We start from the raw sequence: 23,414 nt of genomic DNA on the forward strand, positions 1-23,414 counted from the left end.
GCCCTGCTGGAATTCGGATATATATATATATATATATATATATATATATATATATATATATATATATATATAGTCTCTTGGTCAACCAGCAGCTTGACCAGTTCCACAAGGTTGGCTGGGTCTGCCATAGTTCCAGCCTTGAATCCTGCCGACTACGCCACCTGTGGCCGGGTGGGGGAATGACAACTCTAGGCTGCAGCAAGAAGTTTTGGAATACCAACCTTTTATTCGTCTGCTGACAAGAAATGACATTGCTCTTGTTGATGTGCATCTCTTTAATGGGAAATCAAAATACGGGAAGAATGGAGCTTTCATCATTCTTAGTGGAGCTCCATCTCGTGGGTTGCTCTGGCCAAAAGTGACACCTCTGTCTGGGATGCCTGGAGGTTTATGGTGGTGGGACCAGAAAGGGCAGAACTAAATGCCTTAGATGGGCGCCTTCTCTGCACTGTGGGGAAAGAAGGAGATGTTTGTGTTAGTGGCAGCTTCCCCTCTCGCCTTGGTGGGTTATTACACACCTTGATAGAGCCTGCAACTCTATATAGTTACATGTGCATGCATGGGAGGCAGCTTTACAACTCTAGTGAATGTAGTTAACCGCCGAGCCAGAGGTTGGCACTGTTTTCTGATTCTTTCTCTCCTTCGGTCTCTGCAGACAGGATGATTGACAGCTCCTCCCTCACTGATGTCATCTCCAGTGCCTGTCCTCCTGGACCCGCCCCTTTCCTACCATCTTCCTTCATAACCCGGAAAACCAGTTACCTACTTCAGATCTGGTTGGATCTGTGTCTGTAAAGATATCTCCACAAGTAATTGAGTGTTTATTTGCACATAAAACCTGTCATACGGGATATCAAAGTGGTACCCAACTGTTGATCAGTGTTCTTTTTGTCATTTTACATAGTTATACAATTTTATATGTTTAGGCAGAGTAATGGATTCGAATTGGTAGTCCAAGTCCTCGTCCACTCAGCCACTCTGCACACACCAGGTCGGCCCTCAGCGATTTCCCCAAATTCCGATATGAATTTCAGGTGGTTATGGCCAATAATCTGCATGACATCAGCACCATTGCTTCACAGTGGCCGCATTCTTGTAGGCCTAAGTGGAGGAGCATAAAACATTTCCCATCAATATTTGATTTCCATTCCACTTTCACTTCCCATCACTGCTGATGAAAGCAGCCCTCAAAGGCTGGAATTGGCACCGAGAGGTGGAATTGTTTTCTCTGTCTCTGTGCCGGAAGGAAAGCAAACTCCAATAATGGCTTGTGACAGCTGGAATTAACCTGAAATTATAACTTCAAGCCTTACAGATGGGTTCCACAGTTTGTCTGAGCAGATTTTCAAGCGCAGGCTTTTGAGGTTTCTGCGGTGCAAATCATTATTTATCTTTTGGTGGACTGTCATCGGTCTGACTTAACTGAAATGGAATTTATAGAACACCCTGAAATGGAAAAGAACGAGAACCGAAAGGCAAGGTTTACTGATATAGCGCCTTTCAAAGCTAACTCCAACACATTGTGCTCACATTGAAACATGGACGACAAGCACCAATGCGGTCTAACGTGACCACAGTGAAATATTGGCATTCTGGGATGAGCCTGCAAAGGACTGGGCATCAAATCAGAACCTGATAAGGCAAGTCGGACTGTAATGAACTCTGCAATTCTTCTTTTTCATCATTACTTCTGCTGGAGCCTTTTTGATTTTTTTATAAATAAAATAGGATTTTCCATGACATACAGGGGACCGTCAAGCTGGACAAATAAGAAATAAGAACATAAGAAATTTGACAGACAAGAGAAGACCATGCAAGCAATCAGGCTCGATTGTTTAGCCACCGTATATACTCGCAGATAAGTCAGGACCGTATAATACCGTGTAATTTCTGGTATTTTATAATGTCAGTTGTATGAGTCAAATGTGGAACACTCACGCTATTGGTCGAAGAGATTATAATATGCTAACACCCACCTGAGAGAGGAAACACGGAGCACATGGCCTTTTTTTGGATTTGCAATGCTCTGTATCAGCGTGTGCTCCTAACCTCTCTCTCTCTCTCTCCCTATTGTGACCAATAGTGATACAATAGATCACTCCTTTCTCTCATCTCTCATGGTGCAATCCCATCAGGCCTTGGGGTTTCTACTTTTCATCATATTGAGAGGCTGACACACATGTGACTCCTCTTTTTTAAATCTGTAATTGTGGAGCTCGTTGGGACTTCTTTCTGAGGCGTTGCATTCATTTCTTCCTCTATGAGTACTCGAATGAAATATGTATTTAATTCATTTGCTGTTTACTGTTGTCAGAGGTGGCTGGGGTGGAGACCCGGCCGGGACGCCCAGGAGGACCGGAGGAGGGCTTGCGCCTTCCCCAGACCATCTGGGGGCGGCCGCCCTGGTTCCTTTGGGGGCCACGGGTACAGAGCTTTGAAGCTCCACCCTGTAGGGGCCCGTGGTCACCGCCAAGGGGCGCTCCCGTGCCTTTGGAGCCCTGGACCTCAGCACTTCCGCCACACCAGCAAGTGCTGGGGGGAAGAGGAGCAGGGACACCCGGAGTGCTTCTGGGGATGCAGCCGACACTTCCGCCACACGGGGGTGTGTCCGTGGAAGATTGCTGGAACCCACCTGGAGCACATCCGGGTGATAATAAAAGGGGCCGCCAGAGGTGGGTGGAAGAAGGACTAAGCAGGAGAAGAGAGTGTGGAAGAAGGCATTGTGTGGCCAGGACTTTGGGGGTTTGTGGTGCACTCTGAACTTGTAAATAATTGTAATTAAACGTGTGGTGGTGGAAAAAAACATGTCTGCCTGTCTGTGCCCGGGTTCCGTTCACACTGTTCATTACTGAGGAATTTTCTTAATACTTTTTCTTATCGTAGTAATTTTATTTATTTTATTTTTTATTCTCACAGAAAAGTACTGAAGGAAATCTCTGTTGGAAATCTTGGACCCAATGATACAGTTCAGGCTCATCAGGAGGCACAGCTACTGTCCCAATTACAACATCCAAATATTGTCAAGTTCTACTCCAGTTTCCTCGAACAGGACAAGTTTTGCATCATAACGGAGTACTGTGAGGTATATCTCGGGGATAACACATTAGGGAATCGTATTTAAAAATAAGAGGGACGATCTTCTACAGGGTGCATCTTGGTGGTGCAGTAAGGAGAGCAGAGTTCCCATTTTGGGTGCTCCTGTCGTGGAGTTTGCATGTTCTCCCTGTGTCTGTGTTGGTTTCTACTGTGCTCTGGTTTCCTCTTACTGTCCAAAGACATGCATGTTAAGTGAACTGGTGATACTAAATTGACCCGTGTGTGTGTTTGACCTGCAAATCACTGGTTCCCTTATCTAACGTTTGTTCCTGTCTTGTACCCTATGCTACCTGGGATGCGCTCCTGCCCTTTCCATGACTCTCTGGTCTGGAGTAAGTTGGTTAGAAAATGACATGTCATGACCTCCTAATAAGCCAATGGGGAGGAACAATCCTATCATGGATAAGGTAGCTGGCACCAAAAAAAATTTTCTGTTGACGTCCTGTAGTCAGAAATGTTCCATATGTGATTAGTCAGTGTCAGGTGTTTTCAACTGGGAAAGCATGGAAGTCCCAAAAGGGCTTTCAAAAATGCATATTACAGGGGGAAATCCCGCCTAAAATCCCAGTGAGACACAAAAAGGACCTTGTACAGCCTTTAAAAAACTAAAAATTTAATATCACAAAAAATGCTCTTCAATAATAATGAAGCTGCATGGTGCACTCAAGTCCCAAAAGGGCTTCCAAAAATGCACATAAGAGGGGGAAATCCCACCTAAAACCACGGTGAGAGGCGAGACACAAAAAGGACCTCGTAGAACCATTATAAAATAAAAGCTTAATATCACAATGCACATTAGAGGGGGAAATCCCACCTAAAACCCCAGCGAGACACAAAAAGAACCTCCTAGAAGCATTATAAAATAAAAGTTAAATATCACAGAAATGCTTTTCAATAATTATGAAGCTCCATGGTGCATGCAAGTCTCAAAAGGGCTTCCAAAAATGCACCATAGAGGAGGAAATCTCGCCTAAAATCCTGGTGAGACACAAAAAAGACCTCGTAGAAACTTTAAAAAATAAAAGTTTAATATCACAAAGATGTTCTTCAATAATAATAATGAAGCTCCATGGTGCAAGTAAATCCCAAAAGGGCTTCCAAAAATGCATAGTAGAGGGGGAAATCCTGCCTAAAACCCAGATGAGACACAAAAAGGATCTCGTAGAGCCTTTATAAAATAAAACTTTAATATCAAAAAAATGCTCTTCAATAATGGCGTACAAAAGCAAAATGATTTGCCTTACACAATAAGGTTGTTCGATGCAACTGGAGACCCAATGCAGTTAGTCAAAAACAGAGCGGGAAGTCAAAAAGCCCAGTAGATCCCAAAACATAAGAAATTACCACTCCCCACTACATTCAGAATGAACCACTAGGAACTGTGGGAGACCCCCAGGATTTATTGAGTGGAGAGCAGTTCCTGGTGGTGATTGGCTGGGGACCAACTACAAAACACAAAGAGCATAACACAGGCAAAGAAAATACAGCAGATGATTTACAAAAGCCACATTAACATTAAAAATGGCTTAATTAAGATCATAAAGGACATAAGGACTTTCAAATTTTAGTACTTTCACAATCTCTAACCTGCTCTGCATGTGTATCGTGTCAATGTTGACTTTAAATAAGGAAAACGTAAAAAATGATAAGAGCTGAGAGTGCAGGAAGTGTGTCTGACCAGAGCATTCACATGAATGGGAGGCGAGTGGACCGTAGGTATGTTTGAAAATGGTTGAGAGGAGGGCGGGACCTGACAAAATCTTTTGGCAAAAAGTCTTGTCTCAAGATTTCCTTTTATAATATAGAGATACACAGTGGGGTACGGAAAGTATTCAGACCCCCTTCAATTTTTCACTCTTTGTTATATTGCAGCCATTTGCTAAAATCATTTAAATTCATTTTTTTCCCTCATTAATGTACACACAGCACCCCATATTGACAGACAAAAAAAAAAGAATTTTTGAAATTGTTGCAGATTTATTAAAAAAGAAAAACTGAAATATCACCTGATCCTAAGTATTCAGACCCTTTGCTCAGTATTTAGTAGAAGCCCCCTTTTGAGCCAATACAGCCAGGAGTCTTCTTGGGAAAGATGCAACAAATTTTTCACGCCCCCGTGACCCTGTAGTTAGGATATAGTGGGTTGGATAATGGATGGATGGATATTTTTTAAATGTCTAAAATCATGTTTTTACCACATCACTCTTGAGTATTAAGTGCTGCTTGATGTGGGGCAGTAAAAAAAATCTCATTTGAATGGTTTTAGCGTAAGGCTGCAACATAACAAAACGTGAACAAAGAGAAGGGGGTCCGAATCCTTTCTGAATCCGCTGTATGTTGCTTTAGAATGACACTGAAAATCAGACACAAGAAAAAAGTAAAGAAAATATTACAAATATTAACAATCTATATATAACCAATGTGGACTTAAATGCTTCATTTCAGGGAAGAGACTTGGACTGCAAGGTTGAGGAATGCAAAGAAGCTGGCAGGACATTCCCAGAAGCTCAGATCATCGAGTGGTTTATTCAGCTCCTGTTGGGTGTGCATTACATGCATGCAAGGTAAACGCAGAAGTGACATTTTTGATTTTATTGTCCTAAGCAGACTCCTGTTCTTTGTGTTTTTCTTATTTAATTGTGTGCCATTACAGTATTTCAAATAGGAATGGGATGCGCCATTCATCATAACCAAAATGAACAATAAGAATGGCTTGGCATGGGCACAACATTCTGCGCCGTATAGCTTTCTGATCCTGGTGTAGTCGCACAGTCTGCTCCAACTCGGCTTTAAGACACACAGTGGGGTCTGCTGGGTGTCATGACCGGCCTGTACACTGGTACTGTGAGTGCTGTGCAGAGTGGAGGCAGACCCTCTACGTTTTTCCCATTTGACTCTGGGGTCTGGCAGGGGTGTGTTCTGCTCCTACTCTGTCCAATGCTTGCATGGGCTATGGACTGGGTGTTGTGCGAAGGGCATCTGTTGGTGAACAACATTTATTTCTGTCGCACATTTTCATACAAATAATATAGCTCAAAGTGCTCTACATGATGAAGAAAGCAGAAAAAGACAAAATAAATAAGAATTAAAATAAGGGAACACTAATTAACATAGAATAAAAGTAAGGTCCGATTGCCAGGGTGGACAGAAAAACCAAAACAAAACTCCAGACGGCTGGAGCGAAAAAATAAAATCTGCAGGGATTCCAGGCCACGAGTCCACCTGACCAGCCCCCTTTTAGGCATTCGACATCACGTAAATGACCTCAATCAGTCCTCGTGGTATTCAGGGTTCTCAAGGAAGAACTTGATGATGACGGTCATGTGGACTTCTGGCCTTTAATCCATCAATGGAGGGACATCACGAAGACAGATTCAGTGATCTTGACTTTGCTATGATCTTTGCAGAGTCAACGGAGGATCTGATGGGGGCTCTCAAGAGACTGAGTGAGGGGTCTGAGTGTCTGGGCTTGTGAGGGTCCTGATAAAAACCAACAGCCAGGCCTTTAATGACCTCACTGTCTGCAGAGAGAGTGTCGACCTCGTCGAGAGGTTTACTGACCTCAGCAGTGACATTCATGTCTCTGGTGACTCTTCCTATGAAGTCAGTAGACAGTTTGGGAGAGCATTTTTGGGTCACGAGGTTGCTGGAAAGGGGTGTGTGGTGCTCCTGATATCTATGCAAAAGGACGAAGGTCCAAGTCTTTAGAGTCCTGGTGCTCAGTGTTTGTGAGGCATGGACGCTATCCAGTGACCTGAGATGAAGACTGGACTCCTTTATGTGTGTCTCTTTGGAGAATCCTACAGTACCGCTGGCTTGGCTTTGTGTTGCTAATGGAGTCCTAAATGAGGAACGTGACTGTCTTTGTGAGGGAGGGTCAGTTACGGCACTACAGCCATGTGGCGCGATTTCTGGAGGGTGATACGGCTCACAGGACCCTCATTGTTGAGGACCCGAATGGTTGGACCAGGCCAAGGCCACACACATAATATCTGGCTGTGGCAGATAGATGGGTGGGACTGGACTGCGTGTCTGCCTTAGGGGTTGCCAACCAGGGCCCTGTGCTGTATCATCGTGTGGTGGGTGCGGCAATGCGCTGTACCAGTGCAGACTCCCTAGCCTGACCTGACCTGAACAGAACTTGGGACACCTGTGCAAATTATTTGCTTCAACTTGCAAGGCTTCATTTACTGTAACTGGTGCAGAACATCTGTAGGTGGTAACCCATTATTTGTTCTCTGAAGAAGGCCCATCTCTGATATTCTGAAATTTCCCTTTTTTCAGTTTTTGCTAACCTAAACTTTAATCAGTTTACTGCTTACCATTTTACCATTTTAGGTCTTTCAGCTGATTAAATCTGAGGTGTTCAAAAACTGTTCACTGGTAATGTAGGTAAGATGGGCACTTTATGGTAGACCAATGTGAAAGGCTCTATATGATAGATAGATAGATAGAAAATTCACTATATGATAGATAGATAGATGTGAAAGGCACTATATAATAGATAGATAGATGTGAAAGGCACTATATAATAGATAGATAGATAGATGTGAAAGGCACTATATAATATTTTTTGCTTTTTTTAAATAAAGTTAAACAGTGCAAAATCCAAAGCACATATAACCTCTCAAATAAATGAACGTATTGCTGAATCATTCATTATTGTGTGTTTAATTTGACAGGAGGATACTGCACAGAGATCTGAAAACAAAGAACGTTTTCCTTAAAAATAATGTGATCAAAATAGGTAAGCTACTTCAAATATTTTCAAAACCTAATAAAAGTTATATACTTGTAATTAGTTTGTGCTGGTCGGGCTTTTAATGGCAGTTTCACTGGAAAGTCTGCTGCTTAAGGAGTGTGGAGATCACATTTGATGTTTGCCTCAAAATGTTGGGCCGAATTACTGAAACCTAATCAATCAATAAATCAATCAACTGACTGAATGAGTCAATCAATCAATCAATCAATCAATCAATCAATCAATCAATCACTGAGTCCTTGTGCGTTATGCCTGAGGCGGTCACAAGTTCTCTAACTCTACTCGTTCTGCCCGTATGGAGGATTCCTGCACATTGCTGCACCAATAAAAATCTACAAACTCCTTCAGCCTTTCACAGATTTGTGTGCCATCAGGACACTTCTGCACGAAGGGGAAAATCCTCTGTAAAAAAAAAAGAGTAGCCTGAGAGTCACCTTAGCAATGAAATTCAAGATGGACACTTTTAGTAGGAGAAGCGTGAAGGGACCAGCCAAGTGCCTCACTACAGCTGACTGACTGACGGACTAAAACAGCCTAAAATAAAGTTTAATAAAGTCATGCAGCCCGAGCCAGTGAAAGGATAAGAAAACTCCAGTGCTGTTGGCTCATTTACAGCAATTAGAAGATAAATAATCTATTATATGGTGCCTTTCATATCTATCTATCTATCTATCTATCTATCTATCTATCTATCTATCTATCTATCTATCTATCTATCTATCTATCTATTGTCGGAGATGATTGGGGTGGCGACCGGGCCGGGACGCCCAGGTGGACCAGAGGAGGGCTTACACCTTCCCCAGACCATGTGGGGGCAACCGCTCTGGTTCTTTTGGGGGCCTCCGCCAGGGGGCGCCCCTGTGCCTTTGGAGCCCTGGACTTCAGCAGTTCCGCCACACCAGGAAGTGCTGGGAGGAAGAGGACTGGGGACACCCGGAGTGCTTCCGGGTACGCAGCCAGCACTTCCGCCACACTGGGGAGTGCCGGTGGAAGGTTGCTGGAGCACACTTGGAGTACATCCGGGCGCTGATAAAAGGGGCCGCCTCTCTTCAGACAATGGCTGGAGTCGGGAGTGGAGAGGACGAGGTCTCTGGAGGAGGCGAGGAAGCGGCCTGAAGAGTGAAGGCATTGTGTTTTGTGGCCAGGACTTAGGGGACTGGGGGACTGTTGAGCACTATTGTAAATATGCACTTTGTACATAAACGTGTGTGGGGTGATTTGAACGTGTCTGCCTGTCTGTGTCCGGGTCATGTTCCACACTATATATCTACCTAGATAGGGAGCGTATCCAGGGCATTACCTCCAACGGAGCACTAGGTGGCAGTGGCAGCCCCCCTTGGGTTGCAGCGGTGCCTCAGACTCTCATAGGGCTCCATGGGAGTTGGAGTTTGGAGCAGCCCTGTTGGGTTCCGTGGGTGCTACCAGGGGGTGCTGCAGGTATTGTTGAGCCCTTTGCTTCTGGAAGAAGATCCGGGTGCCCCTACTCTGGGAGTCAGAGTCGGGAGGAGGTGTGCTTTTGTGCCGCGTTCTTGTGTGAAATTGTGCTGTGCAGGTGGTAAATTAGGGAAAGTGTTTCCCACACAGAAAAAATAAAAGAATGTGTGTTGAACTTCTGTCCTGTGTTTGTCTGTGCCAGGTTTTGGTAGGAGGCACACCCTCTCTACCTATCTATTATGTAATGTCTATCTATCTATCTATCTGTCTGTCTGTCTGCCTGTCTATTATATATTGCCTTTCACACATACCGTATATGCTCCAATAAACGCAGAGTCTCTTATTGTCGCCGGTCTCTAATAAGCGCTGGGCTTCAAAGGGGATGCAGCCAAACAGTAGCCAGTCTCTAACAGTAGCCGGGTCTTTGATATTTGCCTACTAGCGTACATTGTAAGCGTCTGTATCTTTATAGACGTGTGTAATGCGTGTGCATGTCAGCACGTTGCATATATAAGAAATACGGATATACCGGTTTCTAAAACTGCTTCATTTTCATGCCGGGTTGACCAAAATACGGACAAACCTGGAAGAAGAGGAAGACGATAGTGAACTGGACAACAAAGAAGCCGTCATTGCAGATTCGGACGACGAATAGCAGCGAAAGGTACAGAAAGACATTGCCATTTATCTTTAACTGTCTTATGCAGCATGTGAAATTCAAATAAAGTAGCTGTTTGTAATATTACCCAATATGTTTGTGTACCTACCTGTACCAACACGCGTGAAAAAAATATTGCGTTCTGAAGGTTTTTTTTTTAACAATGGCCGGTCTCTAATAAGCGCCGTGAGCCGAGGCTAGTTTTGCAAATAAACGCCGGGGTCCACTATTGGAGCATATACGGTATCTCTCTGTTTATTATATAAATGTGAAGGACAGTATATATTAGACTAATGCAGTAGACAGGCTTTTTGATACCAATAGATACACACAATATAAATAATTTTTTAGAGAATTGTATTAAGGTCTAAATTTTCCCATAACTGTACACAAAATATTAAACTAATGATATCCTAATATAAGTAAATATTGTCCCTCCCTCTGCTCATGTGGTAGGGTGACAGGGCACAATGGGCCTGGCATTGATACCAGCTGGGCCCTCATGGAGTCAGCTGGTGACACAGGGCATCGTATTATGGAGAGGATGGGCATTATGATCTATAATTGATTCTTGTTTTGCCATTTTTTCTACATCCAGTAAAATAAAGTTAATTTTCATGGAGCAAATATGGAAAAATTACAATAGCAACATCACAAGCACTTGAGCCGTTAGCAGAACCTGACAGAGACGTTCAGCGAAAGATTTATCTATCCATCCATCCTGCCAGCCCCCTTATATTCCATTATGAGGTCATAGGGTGTCAGAGCCTATTGAGGGCACATCGGGCACAACGCAGGATTCAGCCCTGGATGAGCCACACACCTTCACCCACCTATGCTGCCCATCTTTGAGATTTGGAATAAAATCCGAGTAGACATGGTAGGGATGTGGAAGTTCTGTACTGACACATTGTATTCCCGATCCCTGAGCTGTGAGTCCGAAGCGCCAACCGCTGTGCCAACGACTGTTGATCCAGTGCTGCAGGGAGTTGGTTTAGTTTTTATTCCAAACTGGGAATTACAGACAGGCGTGTTTTCTTGTTTTACAAGCCCATTGCCTGATGGCTGCCGCTGCCGCTCTTGTTGCTACAAATGATCGTTCATCAAGCGACGTGTTGCATACGTTGGGGAATAAAAGCTTTAGTGTTCCAGTACAAATAGACATATACAATAGAAGACATTTTGACTCCAGGGATCCTTTCCCTGGATCCACAAATGATGGATGGATTCCTTTGTCCAGGGCGCCGTGGCGGGTCAATCTCATTAGTTACTAAAGTGGCAATGTCGTTTGTCTGGCCGCTCCAGATAGTGAAAGCAAAGATCACTCAAGTGAAGCGGATTTCATTTATCTCCATGTTTTAATACACAGTCGCTTCAACTGTCCACAGACTTTGAGTGACAGATATAAAAAAAAAAATAAGGAAGCCCCTTGGTAGCGTGGCACCCCCGATGTCCTAACTTATGTATGAGAAAAGCCAGCTGCTTTCACTTGGATTTCTCTGAAGTGACACTGTCACCTCATTCCTGTCACCGATTGCTGGCTTTATCCTCACAGTTCAGACTCCTCACGTCTGCTCCTGCAATCTCCGTCATGTATTCCCAGTGCCCGTGTTCTTTCACACATATGGTGATGGTGATAACTTTACAAGGCGTTTTGTGAGAGTGATTATATTGAAAGGTGGCATTTAAAATAGAGTGACCGACGGGTGGGCAGCATGGTGGCACAGGTGTTGGCACTGCCTCAGCCTCACGGCTACAGAGATAAAGGCTCAGTGCTGGTCACCGTCTGTGTGTATTCAGCACATTTCTCCTCATGTCTGTCGTCCCGTTTTTACCCACATCCCCAAGATGTACTGAACATTTAGTGGGGAAACCTTTGTCATTATGGGTTATTGAGTTTAGGAAAAAAAAAGGCTCATTTCTCCATTTAAAATGAAATCTGCAGTACAATAAAGTGTGCAGCGAATGAATGGGTCTGAAGATTGTCTGAATCCAACATGTATATAAGCAAAGTCCCAAAATATAACCAAGATGGGAGAGGATTACCATAAACCCCTAGATTGTTAAAAGGATGGGCGATGATGAATCGTCATAAAAGGAGGATTTATCTACAAAAATATAACAAAATGCTCAAAAACAAGCAAAAAGGGGTCACCACACAGTTAATCTGAAGACAAAAAAAGTCTCAACACAACATACTAAACCGTGACGGACTGGCGCCCTGTTCCTGCCTTGCACCCTGTGCTTGCTGGGATAGGTGCCAGCTTCCCCATGACCCTTCTCAGGATAAAGTAGGTCTGGAAGATGGATGGAAATCCTTAAAAGAGTGGAAAAAAAAACATAAAATCTAATGACAAAACACAAAGTTCATAAACAGCATTACATGTCAGCCAGGGTTCATCCCCGGGCTGGGGTTCAAATCTGTGTTTTAAGTCCTTTTTGTTCATTTTGAAGTCAGTTACTTATGTTGATGTTACTGTTGTTAATTATCTTATTACAGTCCTTGTGTTTTGTGGGCGGATCCCCCAGAGGCGGGGCTACCTACTCATCAACCCCTCAGCCATATAAAGGGGAGGGGCAACCCACAGTCCCTTCCATTTCATTCGAATGCGCCTGGGAATTAGTGAAGGTTTCTGCTGCATTTTTCTGTCCTGTTTGTTTTTGGTGATTTAATTGGAATTTCTGAACCTCTGCTCTGTTTTTGTGTCTTTGGTTCAACTTGGAAAGCCTCAGCTGGTAACTCCTTTTGGCCTTTAGTGCTCCACAGAGCTTACTTTTGTTTAAGAGCAGTTTTGAATAAATAAATAAATTCTTCTATTGATAAAGATGCTGTGTTTGCACTCATTACTAGCTGGGGTTTGACCGTAATATCCCCACCTCTAGGGGGTATTTTTGAAATTTGTTTTTGGAGAATTTGAGCTTGGAAACTCTCAAGAAGTTGTCTTTGCAGAAGCAGAAGGGTTTTTATTTTTCCGATCAGAAGACAAAGTGAAAACAAAACTGAGTACACACCTGGGTCAAAACCAAATCTTTCACCAAGCCAGAAACGTGAACCAAGAATCAGAATTGTACTCCAGAATGAAAGTCAGAAAGCCGATAATGAGAATTCCGAGAAGCACAAGTTAAATCGTTTTAGATTGAACTAAACCCAGATACTCAAACGGCACATAAATGGCCTTGTTATTGGCTCGTGCCTTATGACGTTACGTGAGCACAGACTGTTTCATGTCCTTGTTGTTAGGTTTTAAGTCATTTATTAGGTTAATGTTACTTTTTGTTGATTGTTTGCTTTATTCCCTACTCCTTGTATTTTGTGGGTGGTTCCCCAAAAGGTGGGGCCACCTGCCCATCACCACAAGTGTCTGTCCTCAGCACTAAAAAGATGGGGACGGTCCCTTGAGATCAATTCAAATGCACTGGGAAGTTGGTGAGTGTGTCTAACGTGATTTTTCTGTGCTTTTTTTTTGGCGATTTATTAGATTATTTGAACTTCTATGTTTTTTGACTTTGCCTCTTGGATTTCGTGTTGGGACATCGCTCACCTCGGAAAAGCTTTGTTGTCAACTCCTTCTTTTCTTTTGTGTTCCACAGAGCTTACGTTTGTTCAATAGCCTTTTTGAATAATACATATTATTATTTATAAAGATTCTGCATTTGCCCCCATCATGAGTTGGGGTTTAATGGTAATATCCCCCTCTAGATGGTGGGCTTTGGAACTTTGTGCTTGGGAACTCTCAACAATCATCACAAACGGACCTCCCCAATCCACCAATTAAACTGAAGGGGCTGCCTTCCCCAGCCTTCATTTATGGAGATGGGGTGGTCCTACGTGGTGATGTATTGGTGGTCCCACCTCCAAAACACAGGAGACATAAAGATAGTTGAAGAAATGTACATAAACATAATAAGGCAGGTAACATGAAATATAAATGAGTAGCATTATCAGAAATATTCATAATAAATAAATCAAAGTAAAAATAAATGGAAAAGGCAAAGAAGAGGAATGGAAGTATAAGCCAAGGTAGGACCCCCTTATTAAAACATAACAGAATGGCAACTCTAAATCTGATGTGTGCCATGTGATGGACTGGCACTTGTCTGGCAAGGCCACCTTCAGTGTTAGGGGTCTGCTGTAATGCATTTTGTGTTATATTTTATTTATTTAGTTTTTGTAATCTTTTACGTGTATTTTGTTCATTGTTTATATTAACATTGTATTTCATTTCTTTACGTTTAAGCCTCTTTTACCATGTGCCATGTGTTTGATGGGTGGGCCCCCAAGAGGCAGAGGAGGTGGGGAAAAGGACAGTTTTAATTTGGTTAATTAATCATCAGTTTTGCTTGTGGTGAAGCCAGTAATTAATTCAGTAATTTGGTAAGGCTCCTACTTTATTTACCTTACGTTTCTCTTTAGGAGGCGCTGTCCAGCTCTTAGACTTGTATCAAGGTAACTGAAGCTTACGCATTTTAAGAAATGGAATTTATTGTTAAATACAGGGAATATGGCAATATGATAACTGCACTATATATACAGGTAGTCCCCAAGTTACAGACATCCGACATACGACTTACGAACGGGGCCACAGCTGCTCCTTCATCTGTCTGGGGGACGCGACGCAGGCTAATCAGTAACTGCCACTCCGTCATCTTTGGCCTGTGGACGCTGCAAGCTGTGGCTGGAGGGGGCGATTTCGCTGCTCGCGCAGTATAGTGTCCCTCGAGCGGCTCCAGTTGATGAATCATTCTCAGTGGGCGGCTGGGTGCGCGGCAAGCGGTGACCCGGGGTCCATAGTCGCCGGGGCCACTGCTACCACTCGTGTGCAGAACAGAGGCTTGTTGGGGCAGTTCGCTGCCCACCCAACATGCCACTGCAGCTGCTGTTCTCGACTTCCCCGTTTGTCCTCGGTGGGTGGCTGGTGATGCTGCAAGTGGTGACCCGGAGGCCATTGAGGGTGAAAGGGGTGGCGGGGGGAAGCATTGTATAGCATGCCTCAGGTGGCTGCCTGTTGACTGGGGGAAGTGGTGGGCGATTCACTGCCTGCCTTTGGCCGCACCGTGTTCATTCTCTGTAGGCAGACGCTGCAGACAGCATACTGTATGCAAGTGGAGGTGACTGTGTGGTGGGCGAATGGTGAATGATCCCTCGCCGCCCACATTCATTCTCAATAGCGAGCCTGCTTGTACTTTTATGCACATAGGAGGAAGTTGTCTCTCGCTCAGTACATCAGACGTGTTGACGACGGGTGCCTTCCTGCTGTGATCACGTGTACAGTGCTGTGCAGAAGAGCTCATCTTAACCTTTTGTCTTCACCCTTCAACAATGTCTCTGAAACACAAATCTGATGCAAGTGCTGGTGATACAGTAAAGAGAGAAAAACCATCACCATGGAAAATAATAAAAAGTTTAGAGAGACATGAAACTCCATCATTCATTGGCAGAGCACTTGGTTACAGTCGGTCAACAATAGCATTTATTAAAATAATGTACCTGTTCCAACTTACATACAAATTCAACTTAAGAACAAACCTACAGTCCCTATCTCGTACGTAACCCGGGGACTGTCTGTGTATATATATATATATATTGTAAAAGGTGCTATATAGCGCCTGACCCGACACAGACTATGCAGAGGCACGTGTAAACCACACAGGCTTTTTATTTTATTCTTCAGCCGTGGGACATGCCTTCCCCGAGCCCCACAGGCCCAACACAGTCCCACAAGCACTTAACAGTCAACACAATAACCCCTTGTGTTCCTTGCACCACCACTCCTCCCAGTCAACCTCGTCCTCTTCCTCCCAAGTCTGGCTATTGAGTGGTGGAGGCTGGCTCGTTTTATAGCCCACCCGGAACTATTCCAGGTGCTTGACCACCTGGTCCAATTGCACCTCCGGGTGGGGCTGATGATTTGTCCAGCTGGGTCCTTGAGTCCCGACAGCACCCCCTAGTGGCCATCCCAGCTCTCATGGAGCCAGGTAGGAGGCTGGGGAATCATCGTCGGCTTTGAGGAGGTATTGAGCTATCCAAAGTTGCTCCCCTGGAACATATGTAGCAGGGTCTTCCCGGCTGGGCATGGAACCCAGCCATCCATCACAAAATATATATATATATATATATATATATATATATATATATATATATATATATATATATATATATATATATATATATATATATATAGTGGTCCCCGGCCGGGACGCCCAGGAGGACCAGAGAAGGGCTTGTGCCTCCTCCAGACCGCGAGGGGGCGTCCATCCTGGTTATGTTGGGGGCCTCGGGTACAGGGCTTGGAAGCCCAGCCCTGTAGGGACCCGTGGCCACCGCCAGGTGGCGCCCCGGTGCCGGAATATCCCGTGTAGTCCCCGGCCAGGACGCCCAGGAGGACCAGATGAGGGCTTGCGCCCGCTCCAGACCGCGAGGGGGCGATCGCCCTGGTTGTATTGGGGGCCACGGGTAGAGGGCTTGGAAGCCCAACCCTGTAGGGGCCCGTGGCCACCGCCAGGCGGCGCCCAGGTGCCTGAGGAACCCTGGAGCCCAGCACTTCCGCCACACCAGGAAGTGCTGGGGGGAAGAGAACAGGAGACACCCGGATGGTTTCCGGGTGCACAACCGGCACTTCCGCCACACAGGGGTGTGTCCAAAGGAGAGTGTCGGGAAGCAGCTGGAGCCCATCCGGGTTCCCAAGAGAAAGGCATAGTGAGGGAGAGGCCTGGACTTTGGGGAATCGGTGCAAGAGGCACTGGGGTTCGTGCATTGTAAATATTGTAAAAATAAACGTGTGTTGGGTGAACTTACGATGTCCGTCTGTGTGTGTCGGGTTCAAGTTCACTAAGGTAAGTGGGTGGTGAAGAACAGCAACGTTCCTGTTTGTCAGAAAGTTCTTTACAATTTCAGCGTTTTGAGATGGCGCATTTATCATGAAGAAGGAACCACTCACTGGATTGGAATTTGGCCGTTCTAACTCGTCAAACAAAACAAAGAGATAAACAAGTTCCTGCACACAGATCAGTGAACGAAAACCATTGAAGCCTGGTCACTGTGTTACATGAAACATAGTACTATGTAGTTACTGTGTTGGCCGCTAGATATAATGCACAGTACTCATAAAACATCCATCCATCCATCCATCCATTATCCAACCCGCTATATCCTAACTTCAGGGTCACGGGGGTCTTCTGGAGCCAATCCCAGCCAACACAGGCAGGAAACAAACCCTGGGCAGGGTGCCAGCCCACCGTGGACTCGTAAAACAGTTAATCTCAAAACTTTTGGGTCACACATTGTGTCTATCTATCTATCTATCTATCTATCTTATATATAAACATCTACGTGTGGAAGTGTGTGTGTCTGTCTGTCCAGCCCAGAAGTACGAGTCTACAGCAAGAAGCTGAAAGAAAGCCAAAGGGAGACCGCAGAGGAAAGATAAACTCGCTTAGCCGCTAATGCACAAGTGAGGCGAACACATTGGCGAAATGAAACTGCCAACCCTGCATTTCAATTTTTTTTCTTACAACTTTAATAGATGCTAGGAGCCCAGGCTTTTTACAGCACTGGCTTACACAGCTACTAAATATATATATAATATATGAGAGAGAGAAAGAGAGAGACACAAGACCAGACACAACAAGCCAGTTGAGAAACGCAAGTGTATTACACTGGCTTTTATGAATGGGAGTCCCAAAAAGCACTTTTAAAAATGACCACTAGAGGGGGATATACTGCCAAAGCCTGGCTAGACAAAAGAGAGAGAGGGTTTAGGAGCGGGCATTGGCGCACCCACCACACGACAAACCAACCCAGGATCCAGATTAGGACCTGAGTGAAGCCATAAAACGGGTGGCACCTCAGCACCACACCAGTTCAGATGGAGTGGAACAGTGTGAGGTTTTTTTTATGGTGGCTGAAGTGCCAATTCTGCCACCAACCCCCAAGTTTTTCCCTGCAGGTTGGAGGGCCTACATGCAGGGCCGGATGCAGATTAATGTCATACCCAGGACGGAGCAATTGCAGGTTAAGGGCCTTGCTCAAGGGCCCAACACAGCAGAAACCCTTTTGGCATTTTACGGGTTTCGAACCAACAACCTTCCAATTGCCAATGCAGAGCCCTAGCCTCCGAGCCATCACTCCGCCAAAAGGGCAACCACATAATCTTTTTTCCACAAAAATGTTGTGTCACACAATGACGCTCCATGGAGAACAAAAAGGGAAGGAATTGCCCTAAAGTACGGGGGTAGTCCTGTGCAAATAAGTCCCAGTGCACAATCCAACAGTCAAAAACAAAACCATTCAAGCATCCAGAAAATCAAAAGACAAGCACAAGGCACAGCAAAACAAAACACAAGAACTCTCCCTGTCCTGAGTGCATTCACAATGAACCACCAGGAACTGTGGGAGACGCTCCAGATTGATACGGCAGAGGGCGGGTACTAGCGGTGATTGGCGGGTGACCACGCCTCTTGGGGAACCACCCACCTCATTTGGGTTATAAAGACCTATTGGATTATTACCTAACCAGGGGTTTTGCTGTCAGGTGTTTATTTGATATAATGTCCTATTTATGATCTGTTTTACAGGGGTCTTGGTAGAGATGTCGCCAATTGTAGTAATGGAGCTTTGAATGGATGTTTAATAGTTTTGACCTCAGTATGTAAGCAAGTGCAAAGTGCCCTCTAAAAATGTAAAGTGTTGATGGTGGCATATTTTGAGTGTCCAAGTATCTGTGAATTTTGAGACATTTAGTCAAGGAATGTATTTTGTGTGAAGGCAACGTGAAATAATTCACAGTTTTGCTCCCATACCCTAATGTTATGGCGACTGTGTGTGGAATTTTAAGTAAGTGACTTCAGTATTGCAGGACACGTCTTAGCAAACTGTAATGTCCGTAGTTTTGGACTCCTGTAGATCTGACGGTGAGGGGTCCACAAATGTTTGTCCATATAGTGTATGAGTTTTAGCCTGGAGTTACTTTACCTGAGCGTGGGTACAAACTTCTTTTCTTTTTCTTTCATGATACAAAACAATTTTGTGTGCGGAACAGCACGGATGGCCTCATAAAAAGTGACCAGACAAATCCGAAGCGTAATGAAGATTTATTTGTTTTTATCTTCTCGCCAATAGAAGACGGTGAATTTCGGTCTCTCTGTGCCATTTGCTTCTCCACTCTGTTCCTGTAATTAATCTCAATAAGTGGAGCGGCCGGCTTTTAATCACCGCGCACTCTGGTCACTCTTGTGGAGTTCATTTCACACACACACACTTCGTTCCATTTGCTGTGGGGACCTCACTGCGGTCTGCGCTTCAAGTCGAGTCGGCAGACGTCCTCCTAAAATGTATCTGAAGATTTACAATCAGGAGGAGAAGAAACTCTGCCTCACGTACCTTTTGTTAGATTTCATGCAGAACTGTTGACCGGACTTTAGTTTATTTTTTGTTTATTTCATCTTCTCAAATATTCTTTTGTGTATTATGTTGTGAGTGAAATAGCCGAATCCAGAGTGATAAGATAAGGAGGACACGTATGGCACCTGAACAACTCAAGGACTGCAAGAAGAACAGAAAGATGGATTTAGGTAGGAAGGAGAAGAGCAGAAAGGCCAAGAAAGAGGTGGAAAGATATGGAGATAGAGGAAGCAAGAGGAAGAAACCTGGAGGAACTGGCCCAGGATAGAGAGAAATGGAGGAAGCTTTATTAGAGGCGGGGACGCAGTGCTGAAGATGATGGAAGTCTGGCTGACTAACTAACTGTTATGTTGTTAATTCTGCTCTTGGTTTCTTTATATTCTGCACAGTGCCAATCAAAGCCCATTTGGAGCCCTAGACAGGGTTGACGAAGGTCTCCCCTCGCTGTCCGTAGCAGGTAGTCAGTAATTATTAGACTTCGACAAACTGTGCGTGCGGAGCTTGCATCCTCTCAATAGCATAAATGACTCCCCCGTGGACTTTAAGGAGCACGTGTCCCTTGGCGTGACCACATTTACTTTCAGAACAGGTGCCCAGCAGGTAACTGTGCCCACTCAGTATCCCACTTCTCCCTCAGGCTTACTTAAATTAATTGCGCCCATCATAGGGTGCACGCTTTCAGAAACACAAACTCCTTTGTGTACGTACCACGGACATAATTATTATTTCCATGACCCCTTTTCGTCCCCCCTTCAGTGCCTTTACATTCATAAACGAGGCCCTTCCGATGACGGTTACCTCGATGGCCGCCTATGTCACCTCATGGATTGACTGGCTGTGATTCTGTGTATGGATTGGTTTATTTGTTTCGTTCTGTTTTGCTCTTTAGTTGTGTTCTTTGTTATCTGCCCTGTCTCCTGTATGTGGAGGCTAAGGAGGCAGGGCCACTGTGATGGGCTGCATCACTGAGTTGGCATTAGTTGAAAGTTTTTCCTTTTTCTTTAATAACTATTTTTAGTTATTTATAGCAGTGTTCTACCGTGTTAGCCATAGATTGATACAGGAGACAGTAGGGTGAAATGACGCCTTTTATTGGCTAACTAAATAGATTACAAATGCAAGCTTTCGAGGCAGTTAAGGCCCCTTCATCAGGCGAGGTGTAACAAAGAAACTGAAAAATACTCTCACTTATATTGGGACAGCAAAGTGATTAACAACCTTTTTGTTAAAATTTTAGCGAATTTAATAAACCTTAGATGAATTAACACTGAAAAAAGAGAACAATGAACTAATACAATGTAGACATAAGATAATCATCACTAGAAAAAAAAGTCCTGTAAGGTTTTGTTGAAGTGCATTGTCTGTAAGATCGGCCTCTGATGGAGTCAGCTGGTCAGTCAGTCTGTTAGTCCACATATCTGGTCATAAAACTCTTGTCTCTGTTCAGGCCTATTTTGTAGAAGTTTGTAGTCCCATTCTCTCCGCTCCCCATAAGCACAGTGACCCTCAGATCCTTTATGCTGTGGCCATTACTGTTAAAGTGTGCTGCCACTGTGAAGATCAGCACTGTTCTGATTGATATGAAATCCATGTGAGTTCATTTGCTGGCGCAGTGTCTGACCAGTTTCCTCAACATACAGTCCAATGTTGGGGCACCTTATGCACCTGATTAGGTAGACCACATTAGCAGATTTGCATGTGAACAGACCCTTTACTTTATGCTCCTACTGGCAATGTGGTATGACTACCTGATCTGTCGTGTAGATTTGTGCACAGGTGCCACATCTGTTCTGTATGCAGGGAGATGTGCCACTTGCTGCTGAGCCACACATAGAGGTTCAGACAATCAGTTGTTTGAGGTTTGGTGGTTGTCTGTATGCAAGGAGGGGGAGTTCTGAGAATATATCCTTCAGTTTATTGTCTTTCTGTTCCATAATAAAAACAACATTTTTTTCTGTCGCACATTTTCATACAAATAATGGAGCTCAAAGTGCTTTACATGATGAAGAAAGAGAAAAAAGACAAACTAAGAATTAAAATAAGAGAACACTTATTAACACAGAATAAAAGTAAGGTCCGATGGCCAGGGAGGACAGAAAAAACAAACAAAACTCCAGAGAGCTGGAGAAAAAATAAAATCTGCAGGGGGTCACAAGGCCATGAGACCACCCAGCCACCTCTAGGCATTCTACCTAACATAAATGATCAGTCCTCATTGTATTTAGGGTTCTCATGGAAGAACTTGATGATGACGGTCATGTGGACTTCTGGCCTTTAATCCATCAATGTAGGAACATCACGGTACTTTGATCAGGTGGTGGTGGTGCAGGTTGTCACCACAGAAAACCAGGAAAAGAACAGAAGAGAGAGTAGGGGTCAGTACGGATTTTGGAATAGTAATGATAATTAATTGAATATGCAGAGCATCAGGATTAAACTAAGATGAAGTTATGAGAAGGCCATGTTAAAGTAATGTGTTTTCAGCAGTGTTGTAAAGTTCTCCACCGTATCAGCCTGGTGAATTCCTATTGTCAGGCTATTCCAGATTTGAGGTGCATAACAGCAGAAGGCCCCCGCCTGCCTCACCACTTCTTTTAAGTTTAGCTCTTGGAATTCTAAGCAGACACTCATTTGAAGATCTAAGGTTACGATTTGGAATATAAGATGTCAGACACTCTGATATATAGGATGGAGCAGATTATTTAAGGCTTTGTAAACCATAAGCAGTATTTTGAAGTCAATTCTGAATGACACCGGTAACCAGTGTAGTGACGCTAGGACTGAGGTGATGTGCTCAGATTTTCTTTTCCTTGTTAGGATTCTAGCAGCTCCATTCTGTACTCGTTGCAGTCGATTGATGTCTTTTTTGGGTGGTCCTGAGAGGAGTGCGTTACAGTAATCTAGTCGACTGAAAACAAAACTGTGAAGTCATTTCTCAGCATCTTTCAATGATATAAGATGTCTAACTTTTGCTATGTTTCTTAAGTGCAAAAATTCTGTCCTAGTGATCTGATTAATATACAATTTTAAAATTCGGTCAAATTCAATAGTTACCCCTAAATTCTTTACCTCCGTCTTGACTTTTAATCCTAATGCATCAAGTTTATTTCTAGTAACCTCATTATATCCATTATTTCCAATCACTAAAATTTCAGTTTTTTCTTTATTTAGCTTGAGAAAATGACTACTCATCCACTCAAAAACACAAGTCAGACATTGTGTTAGTGAAACAACAGAGTCGGGGTCATCAGGTGCTATGGATAAATACAGCTGCGTGTCATCAGCATAGCTGTGGGTAGCTCATGTTATGCCTTGAGATAATCTGACCTAACGGAAGCATGTAAATCGAAAAGAGCAGCAGAGCCAGGATAGAACCTTGTGGGACACCATAAAGGATATCAGGGGTCTTTGAAGTATAATTACCACAACTAAGAAAGAATTTTCTACCTGCCAGGTAGGATTCAAACCAATTTAAGGCACTGCCAGAGAGGCCCACCCATTGACTAAGGCAATTTCTAAAAATATTGTGATCAAAGGTATCATAGGTTCAAGCTTCTTCATAATTTTGTGAAGTGTTTCCAGATATGGATGATAAGTTACAACTAGTGGGACCCGGTTAAAGTATCTATCTATCTATCTATCTATCTATCTATCTATCTATCTATCTATCTATCTATCTATCTATCTATCTATCTATCTATCTATCTATCTATCTTCTTGGTTTCTGCACCTTTGTATTCCAGAAGGTTTTCTCTGGGTATAGCCGTAGCTCTCCTGATTTGTAGGTCTGTTGATCTGGGAGTGTATCCTTGTCTCGAGTTTCTGCATTTGTGTGTCCCAATCCATTGGGTCTGAGCAAATACGATTATAACCTATTGCCTGGCTGTAGATGATGGAGTTTCGTATATGCTTTGGGTAGAAACTGTCATTTCTTAGATATGTCCGTCTGTTGGTTGGTTTCTGAAAAATAGAGGTCATAAGGGTACCGTCCTTTATGTGAATGGTAGTGTCCAGAAAGCTGATTTCTGTTTGTGAATAATTTAATTTAAGTTTTATGTTGGGTG

At 43.8% G+C, this 23,414-nt stretch overlaps 1 protein-coding gene across 1 annotated transcript in view; it reads left to right on the plus strand.

Moving 5' to 3' along the window:
* The window catches only part of nek11 (NIMA-related kinase 11), a 302,567-nt gene that overhangs the window by 79,700 nt on the left and 199,453 nt on the right, over positions 1-23,414 (plus strand). Inside the window, exons 3-5 of the mRNA XM_039737379.1 lie at positions 2,917-3,082; positions 5,542-5,660; positions 7,779-7,843. Coding sequence (XP_039593313.1) covers positions 2,917-3,082; positions 5,542-5,660; positions 7,779-7,843 — 350 coding nt within the window. The remainder of the gene's footprint in view (positions 1-2,916; positions 3,083-5,541; positions 5,661-7,778; positions 7,844-23,414) is intronic.

This window comes from Polypterus senegalus, chromosome 15, assembly GCF_016835505.1.
Source record: "Polypterus senegalus isolate Bchr_013 chromosome 15, ASM1683550v1, whole genome shotgun sequence".
NCBI classification, from domain to species: domain Eukaryota; kingdom Metazoa; phylum Chordata; class Cladistia; order Polypteriformes; family Polypteridae; genus Polypterus; species Polypterus senegalus.